This window comes from Taudactylus pleione, unplaced genomic scaffold (genome assembly GCF_031769625.1).
Source record: "Taudactylus pleione unplaced genomic scaffold, aTauple2 ptg000760l, whole genome shotgun sequence".
Classification (NCBI taxonomy): Eukaryota; Metazoa; Chordata; class Amphibia; order Anura; family Myobatrachidae; genus Taudactylus; species Taudactylus pleione.
The window spans coordinates 1,664,013-1,680,895 of NW_028285162.1; the positions used below are offsets into that span (position 1 = coordinate 1,664,013).

Below are 16,883 nucleotides of genomic sequence, written 5' to 3' on the forward strand. Positions count from 1 at the left end.
AGTATCGCCGATTGCATCTTTTTGCCTGTTGGAAACTTATCTCCGTATTCAGTTCCATCCACTTTTCACGTACGCGGAAAGTCAATGCAATGTAATAGGCAAAAAAGATTCACCTCTGAATAGCAGGAGAAAAGAAGTGCAACATTTTCATTTTGGGGTGCAAAGGTGGGGAAACGACTCCAGAACCCTTGGGACAGACCCCCAAAGGACAACTGCGTAAAAAAATTCCAGGAAAAAGCAAAGAACACCCCAAAAAAGTACTTTGAATTTGGGGTCGAAAAAGCACAAAGTGGGGGGACAACTTCGCAAACTAGCGAAATAAGGTTCTGGGGGTGCTTTAAGAAGGGATCATGTGTTTTTGAGATTGCAGGTGCTTTTATGTGGGAGGAATTTTACTTACATTAAAACTTCACTTTAGAGACATTAAAATATGCTAGCACTCATTTTCAGGTACCCCAAATTTGACAGGACTACTTCTTTTCACCAAAAAATACTGCTTTATGCTATTCTTCACCACTTGTGCAAAGACGCTAATTAGAGGCAATTGTACCAACTTAAGTACCCCAGTTTTATTAGGGCTAATATGGCACTACTACATTGATCCCCAATGTTTCTGCATTTTTTGGGGGGGTTCTATTAGGGCTAATCAGGCACTACTACATTGATCCCCAATGTTTCTGCATCTTTTTGGGGGGTTCTATTAGGGCTAATCTGGCACTACTACATTGATCCAAAATGTTTCTGCATCTTTTTGGGGGGTACTATTAGGGCTAATCTGGCACTACTACATTGATCCCCAATGTTTCTGCATCTTTTTGGGGGGTTCTATTAGGGCTAATCTGGCACTACTACATTGATCCCCAATGTTTCTGCATCTTTTTGGGGGGTTCTATTAGGGCTAATCTGGCACTACTACATTGATCCCCAATGTTTCTGCATCTTTTTGGGGGGTTCTATTAGGGCTAATCTGGCATTACTACATTGATCCCAAATGTTTCTGCATCTTTTTGGGGGGTTCTATTAGGGTTAATCTGGCACTATTACATTGATCCCCAATGTTCCTGCATCTTTTTGAGGGGTTCAGGCTGATTTTCCCGATTCTGACACCACTTTCCGCCTGTTCTGACTTCGCGTGTCGCAGTTTTCATGTCTTTTTTAATTGAATAGGGCGAACAGCGGGTACGTGCACGATAAATTTCCGCTAAAATATGAGATGTAGGCGAAAAGTCCAAAATGCAAAACTTTATCGCGGGTGCAATACTGATTGCATATCAACTTTAAAGTTAACCGATAACATTTGTTTATCAAAATATGTACTTAGAACTAGAGTAGAACTAGAGATGAGCGGGTTTGGTTTTACTCGGTTCCTTACGCCAAAATTATCGCAAGTTCGGATTTATTTTATTGGCTATCCAAAACACGTGATAGCCGATAGCCAATAAAATGCCGTTTTTGAGATCCGAACATATCCGAGTGAATACGTGTACAACTGAGTAAAATCAAATCCGCACATCTCTACTTAGAACACTGGGAAACATACATAAAATTATAAATTTAACATGAAAGGTAACAAATCTAACTTCAATGTCTTGTTTTCTTTGTTTATTTAGCCTTCAAGTACTGCATCTGGAGCTAACATATTTTTTTTATATCGGTTAACAAATTCAGCCCAGATTATTTTCATCTGAAAATGAGTGTAAAGACATAATGGGTGCGGTGGCATCTAGCGTTATGCTAAATAACTCCAATTATGACGCTGCCCATGGCATGAATCTAGGGTGGGAATCCCTAGGAAAATGAAAGACCGTTCCTAGATATTTAAATTGTACATTTTGTACTATGTGCCAGGATTAAACATGGCCGCCTACGTCCTCTGTTCCTGTTATGCGGAAGGCGTAAATAAAGGATTACAGATTGGAGTCAGTGTCGAGTGTTGAGTGCATGTGACGTACGCGGAAGAGGGCGTTTCCCAAACTAATGTAATAGTGTGACTGACTGATCGGCAGTGACTTGGCAGCTGCTTTTGGGGAGGGGGGATCCCATCTGCGTCAGGGGCGCTGCCATGGATCCGTAAGTTTAGGGAGATGCACCTTAGAATGTTAATGCCCTCAGAGTTCTGTTTTGAATCTACAGGGTCTTATTTCTTTGATCTGCCACGTATATCATGCCTTGCCAGTTGTCATGCTTGCTTGCACACTTTCCTCGTAGCAATTATGGAAAGCATTATTTTAATACGAGACGAAGAGCCATGCATGATCCCAAATGCAGAAGATATTTATTTGTGACTGGCAAGTTATAAACTAATAGAATTTTATATACAATGTCGAGCACAATCATTATTTTAATTTGGAAGCAAATGCTCCGCTTAAAACCCATAAACCCACCCATATATGTACATCAGCTTGGTCAAGTTGATGGCATACTTTTTAAGGTGAAATCCATGTGTTTCCTGATTGCACTTGTTTTACTGTGATAGTAATGGTTTTCTTTGGGGGGGGCATACTTTGGATTTCAGACTCGCCATGCTTTATTAGTATGTGACATTCAAGTGATTTTAATATTTGTATGTGTTCTATTGCTCATTTGTTCAGTAGGAAAATGTGTATAAGGATTAATACATCCATACTGTAAAATATTATATAAAAGCACTCATGCATCGTCGCTTGGTCCTTTATGTGGTAATGAATCATTTGGTGCTGTGATAGCCTTACAATGTATCATGGTGGATCTAGCTGTGTGTGTGTGTGTGTGTGTATGTATGTATATATATATATATATATGTGTGTGTGCACACTATTTTTTTTATTTAAATTAGTTATAGTAAAAACTCTCACCTTCAACTACATTCAGAACAATAATCCATATTATTGAATAATGATTGTGTGTATACTATCACTGCTCTGTGCATATGAGAACAGTATTTTCAATATCTGGGGCCCATTGATCATTAACTATTTGTGGTATATTCCACAAAAAATACCCATTTCGGGGGATAGCCGCAAATATTTAGTATCCCCGAGATTTATTATGGTGGGACGGTCCACAGCATTACAATATCTACTGCTGTCCCTCCATTTCTGACAGCAGCCCAACTCCTGTAGATTGGCTTCACATTCCACAGCTTGGCCCACATGCTCTTGTCGCCTATGGGCTACACATCACAAAACTAACCAGCAATGGCTGCCACACAGGAGTGAAGAGACTGTCTCTTCACTCCGAGCACCTTGCAGGGACGGGCTCCTTTCGGAACCCCTGTACCTGTGGGGACTATTTGATACATGCCGGCACTAGGATTGCCTCCTGCAATGCGTCATTGATGCTAGTAAAGCGCTCGGATCGCTTTGCAAATGCGATTGTTGATAAATGGGCCCCTCTGTACATGTGTGAAGCTCCACAACAAAGTACTGTCAAATGTTGTTCTCTTCCCCCTCCTAGTCAGACTCTGCTTCCTGTAGCAGTTTTTTCCTGGGCTCTGCAAATTTTAGTAAGGTGCTGGAATATATTTTTGTACCCCACTTATAAATGGCGATGGAGGGGTGTGAACAGGAGGACCATTTAAAAGTCACAATTTCTTGAGCCCTTGGAAAAACAGCTGCATATATTTTTTTATGATTACCAGTTATTTATATAGCGAACACATATTCCGCAGCGCTTTACAGAGAATATCTTACCATTCACATCTGTCACTGCCCCAGTGGAGCTTACAATCTATATTCCCTATCACACGCTCACACACATGCACACTATGGTCAATTTTTGTGGGAAGCCAATGAACCTACCAGTATATTTTTGCATTGAGCAGCCCTTAACACTTTACTGTAGGTAGTCTCAGCTTTACTGCTGAATGTAAAAATAGACAATGACCGAAAAGTCTCTAAATTGTCAAACATGTATTTTTGTCTGCCCCAATTGATGTGTGAAACAGTATGTAACTGCAAAACCTGATGACTTCATTAGAATTGTAGCTAAAGGAGGGCTCTATTTGAAATACACCCTATAGCTGTATGAATATAGTTAATCCAAGTCTACTCAAACCAAACTAACAGGAATTGTGAGTTTCAGTTCATGTAGCAAGAATGTTTCTATATTGGCTCTGATGCTTTCTTCTAGAACAGGGGCGCCCAAACCTTTTTCTTGGAGTGCCATATTTAAAAAAATTACTTTGGACAGAATATTTAGACATAAATATTTGTTCATAAGAGAGATTTTAATCTCTAACAAAATTAGTATTAAGATTGCGCCCCCAGTTCACATTATAGGAGGAATCCAACTGGCTAATTACACATGCCGGGAGATTCATCTAGCGCGTGTTAAACTGCAGAGGTGGACTTTTCCTCACAGCTTCACGCAGGGAAAATTATTTTTAATTGAATAGCATTTCCCCAGGCAACGCGGGTAATTAGACGCGAGCTAAATCTTGCGGCTAAATGAAATCCCCCTATATGTGTATTGCCTCTAGTTCACATTTGCTCCCAGTTGAAAAGAAGTGACCAGTTCTAACCTGTTAAGATGCTGCGCTGATTTCCATTTTGGGCTTTTAATCTGTCAGTTTGCACACTGCTCTGCATTACCAGGCTTGTGTCTGTCATCTACGTCACTACCATTCGCCCACTTTCGGTCCTGGTAGTAACTCTTGCTAAGTACTTGCCTACCGATGGGCAGGCCACTCCAATTTCCGATCTGCAGTAAGGCCAGATTGCAGTAGGTGGCGGGCCACATTTTCCCCCAGGCTTTAGTTTGGACACCTCTGTTCTAGAAGGTATTTTCTATTTTCTTTATGAATTATTGCCCTGATTCAGAGCCAGACGCTCTTTCAGAGCATTTGCTCTGAATCAGGGCGGCTTTTTTTTTTTTTTTTTGAGCCGCTCGCTAAGCTGTGACCACCCACAGCTTTTGCGAGCGGCCAGGTGATGGTCGCAATGGTTGCGACCATCGGGCTTGCGACGAGACCCTTTTGGTAGGGTCTCGTCCATTGCAAGCCCCAGTGGACTTCCTGCTCTAATGGAGCAGGAAGTCCACCTACTGACATCACTAGTGAACGCCTCAGTTTGTCAAGCCTCCACCCCCGCCCTCTTCCAAAACGGGGCGAGCTCCGTAGCGACAGAGCGCCCGACGCTGGCCGGGTCATGCGCACGCCGGAGGTGGCGCATGCGCAGGGGGTAAACCGACCCGCTTGCTAGCGGGTCTGAATCGGCCCCTATGTTCACTCAATTTTAAAATTGGTGACCATGTTTTCATAAAAATAAGTGAAAATTTGTTGAATTAGGTCATCTTGATTAGTCTATAGAGATGTGCGTTACATTAATTTATATTAAAATTGTATCACATATTATACTTTGTGCTTTTCAGAATATGGGCCTCATTTACTAATGAGTTTTATCACCAAAACGAGTGATACATTTCACTCTGTATGATAAATTGTGCTCCAGCCAATCAGCTCCAAACTGTCAACTGTTATGGTGCTCACGATCAGCCGATGTGTACGATTTCCCTTGAAACTCTCCCCGGCAGCTCTGCATACGATTTTGGTGTCCAATCTTCATACGATCTCTCCTGCATCTAGACTTTTTACAGTGCATCGTGTCCTAGATGGTCAGATCTGTTTTAGTGCACGGCAAATCTGATGATGCGATGTGCAACCAGCGGGGACTCGCGATTTGGCCATATTTTACACAATCTGTTGTTCCGATGTGTTGGAATCTGTCAGATCGGGTAAAATATCGCTATGTGTGTGGGCAGCTTAAGAGCTGTTTGGCTGGAGCACCATTTATAATACACAGTGAAATGTATCACTCGTTTTGGTGACAAAACTCGTTAGTAAATGGGGGCCTATATACCATACAAATTGGATGTAAGAGCAAGTAAAGACACAATGCATGTCATTAGTTATAATATAATAGAAAACCATGTGTGTGTAAAAGTACTAGACATTGTTAATCCCAGGTGAACTGACAATAAGATCCGTCAGCATTGAGCTTTCTAACAGTGCTAGGAGTCTAGGCCTTTTATATAAGAAAAGCAAGGTGTTTTTTTTTTTTTTTTTTTAAAGATTTATTTAAAGTGTCAGAGTGGATGATACCACATGGAGGCCGTTTTGAAAGGATTGAAAGATGGAGCCTTGGATTATATATAGATAATGCACTGGGTGCCATACTGTTATGGGTGCAATACTGCATGAGATGTGGCAGCTGTGGGACTAAATGCTAGGGGTGCACTTGGCCTGTTGGAACCAGTAAACTGTCTGACAAGCAGGGTTGCATAAAACTGGATTTTTAAAAATATCAAAAATGGATTTATTTGATTTAAATCAGATTTTTTATTACTTTTTTTTTTTTTTTTTTTAAATAAACTTTTTAAACGTTTATTTAATAAAAAAAAAACTATTTAAATCATATAAACCGTTTTTTTTTTGTTTTTTTAAAAAACCCAATTTTATGCAACCCTGTCTGGCAATTGCAAATTTGGTGAATGAAATGAAAAAGAAGAATCTATAAACTGTTAAAACATGATTCATGAGCAAATTGAATCCTGTTATGGTCACTTTTTGACATGGAATGAGGTGTGTGTCCATTGTAGTTAAATATATTGGGTCTGATACCGAGTTAAATGAGCATAAATGACTGTTTTAAAAACGTTTTTTCTGCCGATGCAGATGTTTACACTTCATGAGACGTGTCTTCAGTAGCTTATGTGCCTGATTTACACTAATTCATCATCATAATCCATATGTATTTGCACAGTTACAGATGCAAGAGATATGCTTCCCAACAGGTGTATACTGTATGTACTAAATGCTGGCCTGAATGAGCAGCATTTACACAAGCTGTACTGGGCCTACGTCAGACCGCCCCTTTCCTCCCCTGTTCCGCCTCTCTAGTTATCAAGAAGCTAAAGTGCCAGATGTACATTGGTGCATATGTGCCCGTTCTCTGTATGAGCTTCAGAGCACAAATTTGTGCTCTTTACGTTCCACACCCTGAAGTAAGTTCAACTCTGCATCAGACCCATTAACTTTGGCTAGTAATGTTAACATTGACAAATATTGCCAAAAATAAGCAACTCGTTTCACACTGCTCATTTATAATTGGAGTAAATTGGCAGGTTGTGATCATACCACCATTAAACCAATACTAGTGTATTCGATTCTTCTAGAAGACTAGAATCCATGTTTCAAACAGTTTGACATTTACAGCATTTACAGCTAAAATGTCACTGAAACAGTATCAAGTGTGTACATATTGGTTTATGTGTTTGGCTGGTCATAGTAAGCACACGTGTACACTGGCAATGTCATAAAAAGCCAAAGTGCACTGTCTGCAGCATAAAACAATTGTGATTTAATTCCTGATGGATATAGCTAGTGTGTTTTTCCCCAAGGGCTGCTGGCACACAAGAAAAAAACATAGTAAAAATAGGATAAATGGTTTCTTATAAACTTATTCTATTCCTAGCGTTCCTGCTAGACTGTTTTAGCTAAAACAACATGCCTGATGCCGTCCCAGCCCGTGGGCCGCAGTGTCCCATGGGTGGGAAAAATAGCGAGACGGCGATCACCGCCGGTGAATTGATGCCGTGTCACAGAGGGGGAAGAGCTTGGAGGCAGCCCGGCATGTCCGTAAGCACGCCCCCAAGAGTGATGAAAAGGGGGGGTGTCTTAAAGACACACCCTTTTCTCGTGGCCACGCCTCCTTTTGAGCGGTGCGCGTTAGAGTACCCTCTATGCGGTCTGGCACCCGCCCCGCATCTTACCTAGAGTGAAGACTACTATTACTATACCATTGCATTCTAAAATGGTTATGCCTCAATCTTTAAAACATAGCACAACATGTCATGCAATATCTTGTGATTTTAACAATATAATCTATTGCACCGATGAGACAGTCCATAAAAAGCTCACTGACTACATGTTAAAACACATTCTTATTATGTATTTTCTAGCCTTTGAGATTTTATTGGGTGCATTTTTTTTACTTCATTTTCTTTTGGGAAATTTGGTTAATGATGGCCGATTGTTGCATTTGCAGTGCGTGAAGACTGGACTACGCAGACCCATCGCAGAGTGATTGACAGGAAGTACCACTTGGGGGTGGTGACTGGGGGGGGATGGTTGGTCAGAGAAACGCAGTCATGCCAGTTCTTTTGAACGCCGTTACAGGGGCGTGCATAAATTAGGCACTGTCATGCCATACGCAGCTTGGGCTTTCCCTTGTGTGTGATGAGGTTAGCAATTTCTTAGTAAGGTCAGACCTTGTGCAAGTGTTCATGAGGCGACGATGGTACTCGATGTTACCGATGGTTTCGCAGTCTTGCAAAGTATTACTGATGTGAGAAAGGTAAGGTGGGCGTCCTTATGTTGTGCTGCAACGGCATAGCGATTGCAGAGGATTAGCATACTATCGCAGTGAGACTGCGTGCATAATCGCAGCCGCGATCACAATAGCGATCCTTGCTGAATCAGGCCCAGAGTGTTTTGGGTATGAACCTGGGTTCACAGCTCCAATTAAGGACACATACACACTGACATTTCATTTCCTGTTTAAAAATGCAAGCTGAAACTCTTCGTCGTGCATTTGTTTTATTTGTAGGAGTCATTAGATGTCAATCTATTGACTTCAGTTTACTTGTGTTAAAATTGTATAGAGCATCAGTGTTCTCCCCAGGATGTTTTTAGAATGTGACTCTGGAGGTTTCTTACGCTGGGAGTATAGAGGCGTGGATAACTGGAGCTGGCACTTTAAATAATTTATAATTGTGAATCTCCTCCCCCTCTATGCCCCATTAGCCCTCCAGTTTAGAAAATGTGCCTCATGGAGCTGGTCATAATCTGCTGTGTTCCAGCAATACATTGGATTTTTATTTTAATTTAGGTTTATTTTTTTCCTACATCTTTTACACTATATTAGGTACCCTTCGCTACCTCTCTAAAGTTGGGGTCCGGGTACCTGGCACCCTGTTTCTTAGAAAAACAGGAAGGAGTGCACAGCGCTTATTTTAAAAGCACTGACAGCTCCTTATCGCCACAGCACAACTCTAACAAGAAGAAGTGTGCTGCAACTGTGAGAGCCACCGGGGAGCGCAGTGAGTATGCTGCGAATTCCCCGCTCCCCCCCCTCCGCGACACCCAGCGTGTACATAGCGCTGCTTCATCTGTTCCTCAGTCCCTGCTCGCGGCTAATGGAGACGGACAGAGGCATAGCGGGGCTGTCAGTAGGCTCCTCCGTTAGACGGGGCAGCCATTTTCGATAGCTGGGGACTTGATGAAGACGTGGGGTGGAGCTTAAACAGCGCTGGCTTCTCACTCACTAGCGGCACCGAGCTGTTACAAACAGCGTGTCTGCCATTTTTTGTGCCAACTGCCGGTATTCTCTCCCTCCTGAAGCAGAGTGCAGCTGCAAGTCTACAGAAGATCCTTTGCAAAGGGCTGTAGTGTGCAGCACATACAGAAGGCCGGTTCTCCTGACTACATCCCTGGTACAGAAGGCTGTAGTAATCACTGGGGTTTAAGTGCAGGGAATCTAATCTGTGGGAAGGGATTGGGGTGTATCTCCTCCTCTGTGTCCCAAACTAGCCTTCTGTTTTCAGTTCTGTTTCAGTTCTGTTCAGTGCTGATTCTTTTCTATTTATACTGTGTCCCTTTGAGTGACTGTGTATATCAAAGTGAAACAGAACAAAGTCTTCTCAAAAGATGTTTGTCTGTTCGAAGTGTAACACCAAAACAAAGCCAGCATGCCACTGGCTCCACGCTATGTAATGCTTGTATAGCAATGGTTCCATCTATGGCTATTGCTGACTCACCTGCCCCCATGGGCCGCTGACATGATAGGAGTTATGACGGACTTAACGCCAGAGTTAGCTTGGGCAAGCATGTCTCAACCTACAAGGGTGTCTGGGTTAACAAAGTCTCTAGACACCCTGGTACAGGTTATGGGTGCAGCGGTTTCTGCACCCTCCACTTCTTACCAAAGCGTACTCTAATGACTGTTCTCCAGACGGAACAGTCGGACGAAGTATTCCTCACAACGAAGAGGGTGAGTTGAACTGTACCCTTCAAGAGTTAGTCTGCATCTCCCGGGGTGGAGTCTCTAATTTTGGCGGTCAGAAATATCCTTAATTACCTGCGGATATTATTCCTGCATCCCAGGAGTGTGAAATTTTTTCATGAACAATTCAAAGAGCATGGCTGTTTTTCCATTCTCAAAATCAGCAGCAGCTCTCGGGGGTCTGGAAACAGCCTGATATGCGGTTCCAAATTCCACACATTGCTTTCGTGCTAGAGCCAGAGGTGCTCCCACGCAAGCAAGAGGCGTCTGTTCCGTCTAGCTATCCTTTTCTATCATCCTTAATGGAGAAGTGGGAAACGCCTCCTCCCAGTAGATGCGTATGTCTCCCTAAGAAAACAGCACTTCCAGTACCGGGAGCTACTGTACTAAAAGACCCTTCAGATTATAAATTGGAGACAACACTAATATCCATCTATACGGCAGCGGGAGCTCAACTTAGACCTACCCTTGTTACCGCCTGGATTAACAAGGCTGTGCTTTGCTGGGCTGACCAGTTGATTACAGGTCTGGACTCAGGTACTTTGAGAGCAGAATTACGTCTTCTAGCAGAACACATCCGTGAGTCTGCAAATTACCTGGGAGAAGCTTCTAAGGCTATTAGTCAGATCAGTGCTCGCATATCTGCATCTGCTATTTCGGGTGCAGAGCCCTCTCGATGCGCTCTTGGCAAGTGGACGCAGTATCCTAGCGTGCGGTGGAGGGTTTACCATTCACTCGTGACATGCCTTTTGGCCGGAATTGGACAAATGGAGCCACGGGGGCAAGTCGTCTTTCCTCCTTACACTGGAGGTTGCCCACACACTGTTACACGTCGACAGGAGCCTAAACCAGCTGAGAAACAGGTGGCATGACTGTCTAACGTCCCACCGGGGTCTCCTGCTGTGGGAGCCCATTTGCAAAAAATTTCAACAAGTTTGGAACCAGACCTCTTCAGAACCGTGGATTCGCAGACTAATTTCCCTGGGGTATCGAATAGACTTCCAAGTCCCCCCTCCACTTCGGTTCTTCACTACAAGTCTGCCAATACCTGCAGACAAGGCTGGGGTTCTACAAGAGGCTATCCAGTCTCTAATGGTATCATTTGTGATAGTTCCGGTTCCGGAGCATCAACGAGGTATGGGGTTTTACTCAAACCTGTTTGTAGTACCCAAACCGGATAGTTTGGTCAAGCCCATCTTAAGCATGAAGTCCTTAAACCTGTATCTGAAGATGTATCATTTCAAAAAGGAACCTCTGCAGTCTGTCATTGCGAGCTTGGATATCAAGGATGCCTATCTTCATGTTCCCATTTGGAAACTGCATCTAGCCTTCCTGCGTTTTGCCATATTGCAAGACCACTATCCGTTTCGGGCACTGCTGTTCGGGTTATCCTCAGCTCCCCGTTTTTTCACCAAACTCATGTCAGTCATGATTGCTCACCTTCGGTCATCTGGAAGTGAACATAGGCCCTGATTCAGAGCCGGACGCTCTGACAGAGCGCTCGCTCTGAATCAGGGCCGTCCTTCTCTTTTTTTAGAGCGGCCTCCTGGCCGCTCGCATAGCTGTGGGTGACCACCCACAGCTATAGCGAGCGGCCAAAAAGATGGTTGCGATGGTCAAGACCATCGTGACCATCGGGCTTGCGACGAGACCCTTGTGGTAGGGTCTTGTTGCCGCAAGCCCTGGAGTGCTTTCGGCTCTATCAGAGCCGAAGGCTCTCCCTCTGACATCACTTGTGATGTCAGTGGGGCCGGCCCCAGATGGTAGGCGTTCCCATAGGAACGCCTCCATCTGGGCAGACACGCCCACCAAAGGGGGTGTGCTGTCACTCACCATCGACAGCACGTCCCCTTTGGTACGAGACCCATAGCGACGGCTTGGCCGTCGCTATCCGGGTCTCGCGCATGCGTATGACGGAGCCGGGTCCGTTGGGCGCATGCGCACTGGGCCAACATCGACCCGCTTGCGAGCGCTCAGCGTTCGCAAGCGGGTCTGAATTAGGCCCTTAATCCCTTATTTAGACCTGTTACTCAAGGCTCCATCGGTATCCCTTCTCTCAAGTCATGCCTTACTGACATATCAAACTATAATCCAACACGGTTGGATAATTAACCTCAAGAAACATCCTGTTTCTGAGCATGCTCCTTGATACGGCATCACAGAGGGTTTTCTTTCGATAGACAAAGCACGGGCTATCCGGTTGTTAGTTCAGCTGGTCCTCAGATCAAAAAAGGTGTTCCTACTTCTTTGTCTGCGTCTCTTGGGGAAGATGGGAGCTGCTTTCAAGGCACTACAGTTTGGACGTTTTTCACTCCAGAGTGTTTCAGCTATACCTGCTATCGCAGGGGTCAGGGTCTCATCTGTTTCTACATCGTCAGATCTGTCTGAACTCTGTTTCCAAAGTGGCCCTCCTCTGGTGGACACAATCCAACAATGTGTTAGCGAGCTGAAGATTCGGAGTGTGGGACTGGATCATTGTAACAACGGATTCCAGCCTTTCGAGGATGGGGAGCAGTAGTCCTCGATTATCGCTTTCAGAGTCGATGGTCCCCTCCAGAACAGAAGTGCCCCATAAAGGTGTTGGAACTCTGAGCAATTTACAATGCTCTGATAGAAGCAACAGAGGGCCTGATTCAGAGCCGGACGCTCTTTAAAGGTGCCCACACATATAGCGACATTTTACACGATCTGGCCGATTTTGATGAATCGTGACGACGAATCGGGTAAAAAAAAGTACAAATCGTGCGTTTATACTCACGAGCACGATGCCGATGCGCGACCCCGCTCGTCGTACATCGCATCTTCTGATCTGCCGTGCTGCAGGGCAGATTAGCCAATCTGGGATACAATGCATTGGCTGCAAGAAAGATCTTTAGTCAGATTGGACATTTTTAACTCCAAATCGTGATCACGACGGCAAGGGAGCTCCCGTGAAATTGGCCATAAAATCGTATCGTGAGGACATCGTTATGTGTGTGGGCACCTTAAGAGCGCTCGCTCTGAATCAGGGCGGTTTTTGTTGTTGTTGCGGCCTCCTGGTCGCTCGCTAAGCTGTGGATGACCACCCACAGCTTTTGCGGGCAGCCAGGTGATGGTCGCGACCATCGGGGCTTGCGACGAGACCTTGTGGTAGCGTCTCGTCCGTCGCTAGCCCCAGAGAGCTTCCTGCTCTAACAGAGCAGGAAACTCTCCACAGACATCACTGGTGATGTCAGTGGTGCTTCCCACAAACGGCAGGCGTTCCTCCGGGAACGCCTCCGTTTGTGTAGCCACCCCCCTTCCCCGCCTACAAAACGGGGCGAGCTGTCGATCAACATCGACAGCCGTCCCTTTTTTTAGGGAGTCCCGGAGCAAGAGAATTTCTCTCTCGCACCGGGGCTTGCACATTGCGCGGCGCGCGCAGTACCCCAACATCGACCCGCTTGCGAGGGTGTCTGAATCAGTCCCAGAGTTTCTAAAATCTTGTCCGGTAAGAGTTCAGTCCGACAACGCGACGGCCGTCGCTTACATCAACCGCCAAGGCGGGACTTGAAGTCGCGTGGCCATGCAAGAAGTAACTCACAATCTCCGGTGGGCCGAGAACCAGTCGGTAATCCTGTCGGCGGTATTCATCTCGGGTGTGGACAACTCGGAAGTAGATTACCTGAATCGCCAGGATATCCATCCCGGGGAATGGCAGCTTCATCCAGAATACTGATACGTCGATGGGGGTGTCCTCAGGTGGACATCATGGCGTCACGATTGAATCATCAGTTCCCAGTATACGTGTCAAGCACTCGGAATCCGCAGACAAAGGCAGTAGACACTCTGACAATTCAGTGGATCTACGACTTTACCTTATTCCTCCGATTCCACTTCTTCCTCATCTTCAAGAAAGGATAAAACACAAGTCGGCCTCTGTCATTCTCGTGGCTCCTAACTGGCCTTGGAGAAGTTGGTTCTCGGACCTTCGGTCCCTATTGGTAGACGACCCGTGGCCCCTTCCTCTGCGCCCGGATCCTCTTCAGCAGGGTCCTTTCGTCCACCCCAACTTAGCGAAACTGCGTTAACGAGGTGGTTCTTGAAACCAATATCTTAAGACGCAGTGGCATCCCAAACTCTGTTATTCCCACCATGCGGCGCCCCGGGAAGCCTGTTTTGGCTGCGCATTATCGTTGCATATGGTGTTCTTATCTCTTGGTGTCCCAGTCGGGGTCTTCCGTCTAGGACTTTTTCGGTTGTCCCGGTTTCTGTTTTTTCTTCAGACGGGACTGGGGACCTCATTCAGAGTCGGTCGAAGCGGCCGCACGGTCGTACGGGAAAAGGGTCCGGATATTCAAATGATTCCCTCGCAAGTTGCGTCCCTAAGTTTGGATCGGTAGCTGGCCGACCAAGGGGAGGAAGCGTCCGGAATTCAAAAAAATACACGCCCTTCTCGTACGCATTGCACGTCATCTCCGGGCATATAAGGATTAATAGAGACCATCGGAACTGTTCGTAGAGCTTAAGGTTGACCATACCCTCTCTTAAGCTCTACGATCATGTCACATGTGCCATGATGCTACTTTGTTAATTATGCACTCCCATAAACCGTATGCACTCCCATAAAATGCCGTTTGCATAATTAGGCACGCCTGCGTTCGGATCTCCACTCCCCCGTTTTCAAGCACCTTCCCCTGTTACCACCCACAAACTCCTCAATCTGTCACTCAAACTACCGACCTGGCTGTGTTCAAGGAGAGAGAAATTTCTGATCGTAGCGGCTAGTTTGAGCACGCGCATTGGGAACTTTACGCATGCGCAGTATAGCGAACATCGGTGACATACGACCGTGCGGCCGCTTCAACCGACTCTGAATGAGGTCCTGGATTCTGGCCTTCGCCTTTAGAACATTAAAGGTGCAGGTTTCTGCCCTTTCCATTTTTTTCAACGGAATTTGGCCCTCATTCCTGAGGTGCAGACGTTCCTTCAGGGGGTCTTGTGTGTACAGCCTACTTTTTGTACCTAGTGCTTCTGTTTCTTCAGTCGCCCATGTTTGAACCTTTGGAAGAGGTTGATATTAAGTACTTATTTTGAAAGACGGTCATACTCCTGGCTTTAGCCTCGGCTCGTAGAGTTTCATGTTGTTTGAGTGGACATCAGGATGGTAGCCGTCGTTGGTGGAGGACTCTGGTTCTTCCACCTTGGATGTGGTTAGGGCTTTCCGCATGTATACGCCAGGACAGCGTCCCTCCGGAAGTCGGAATCGTTTTTTGTCGTCCTATGATGCTGTTCGGAGGGGTTGACCAGTGTCTAAGCAGACGTTGGATTAGGTTAACTATTAATCACTTATGTTAGTGCTGACCATAGGCCTCTTTCGTCCATTTCGGCTCATTCCACACGTTCTGTGGGTGCGTTATGGGCGGCCGGTAGGGGTGCCTCTATGTCATATTTGTGCCGTGCGGCCTCCTGGTCTTCGGTTAAAACGTTTTTGTAAAATTTACAGATTTGATACGCTGCTGCTTCGGCATCACATTTTGGCCGCCTTGTTCTGCAGGTTCCGCATGGGGAAAACTTTCATCCCCAGCGTAAGCAATTTACAGTGCCCCCTAGTGGATGAAAGAGAAAATGGGATTTTGGAACCTACCGGTAAATCCTTTTCTCTGATTCCACAGGGGACACTGGACGCCCACCTCTGCGCTCTTAGGCCCTCATTCAGAGCCGGACGCTCTGAGCAGAGCGCTCGCTCTGAATGAGGGCCGTCCTCCATAAAAATGGAGCGTCCTCCTGGACGCTCGTATAGCTGTGGGTCACCACCCACAGCACATACGAGCGTGCAGGATGATGGTCGCGATGGTCTTGACCATCGCGACCATCGCTAGTGCGACCAGAAGCCTGTGGTCAGGGTTTTCGACCACAAGCCCTGGAGTGATTTTGGCTCTATCAGAGCCAAAATCACTCCCACTGACATCACTAGTGATGTCAGTGGGGCCGGCTTCTGACGGTAGGCGTTCCCTTGGGAACGCCTCCGTCTGGCAGGCACGCCCACCAAAGGGGGCGTGCTGTCAGTCAACATCGACAGCACACCCCCTTTGATGAGACACTACGAGCGAAGGAAAGTCCTTCGCTCGTCGCGTCTCGCGCATGCGCACGACGGAGCTAACTCCGTCGTGCGCATGCGCAGTGCAGACCATCAACATCGACAGCACGCCCCCTTTGATCAGACACAACGAGCGAAGGAGAGTCCTTCGCTCGTCGCGTCTGGCGCATGCGCACGACGGAGCTTCCTCCGTCGTGCGCATGCGCAGTGCACACCATCGACCCACTTGCGAGCGGACAGCCGCTTGCGAGTGGGTCTGAATGAGGCCCTTAGCCTGCCTGTTCGGATTGTTCCGTATAATTTGGTTGTGTGTTTCTCTCTCCTTTTTACTCCGCTTGTTCTCCATCTCTCGGTTTTCATTTTGTAAACTGGAGGGCTGATGGGGCATAGAGGGGGAGGAGCTTCACAATTCCACATTATTGAAAGAGCCAGCACCAGTTATCCACTCCTCTATACCCCGGGGTAAGCACCTCCAGTGTCCCCTGTGGAATCAGAGAAAAACATCCCATTTTTACTGACTTTTTTTTTTACCTATCTGAGGTAGAATACAGCCCATGTAAATTCAGCCCAGTTAAATTATGTATTTCATATTTACCACCCAGTAAAACTCATTTACAAGTTAGTCATGTTATCTATGCTGTTGTCACACACTCTGCTATAGCCACATTTTACAGAAAGAAAAATGCCAGATTGATTAAACGTTTTCTCAAGCAATATATTTTATCATTGCAGTTTTTTTTGTCAATGGAATATTTTGAGCTCATTTACATTAAGATATTTGTCAT

General features: G+C 45.7%; 1 protein-coding gene across 4 annotated transcripts in view; it reads left to right on the top strand.

The window, feature by feature from the left end:
• Positions 1–16,883, top strand: part of TMEM181 (transmembrane protein 181) — a 183,145-nt gene that overhangs the window by 60,103 nt on the left and 106,159 nt on the right. Inside the window, exon 1 of one of the 4 annotated variants that reach the window (XM_088457426.1) lies at positions 1,915–2,070. The exons of the other annotated variants lie outside the window; for them this stretch is intronic. Coding sequence (XP_088313552.1) covers positions 2,063–2,070 — 8 coding nt within the window. The 5' untranslated portion in view covers positions 1,915–2,062. Of the gene's footprint in view, positions 1–1,914; positions 2,071–16,883 lie in introns of those variants that run through there. 4 annotated transcript variants of the gene reach the window in all.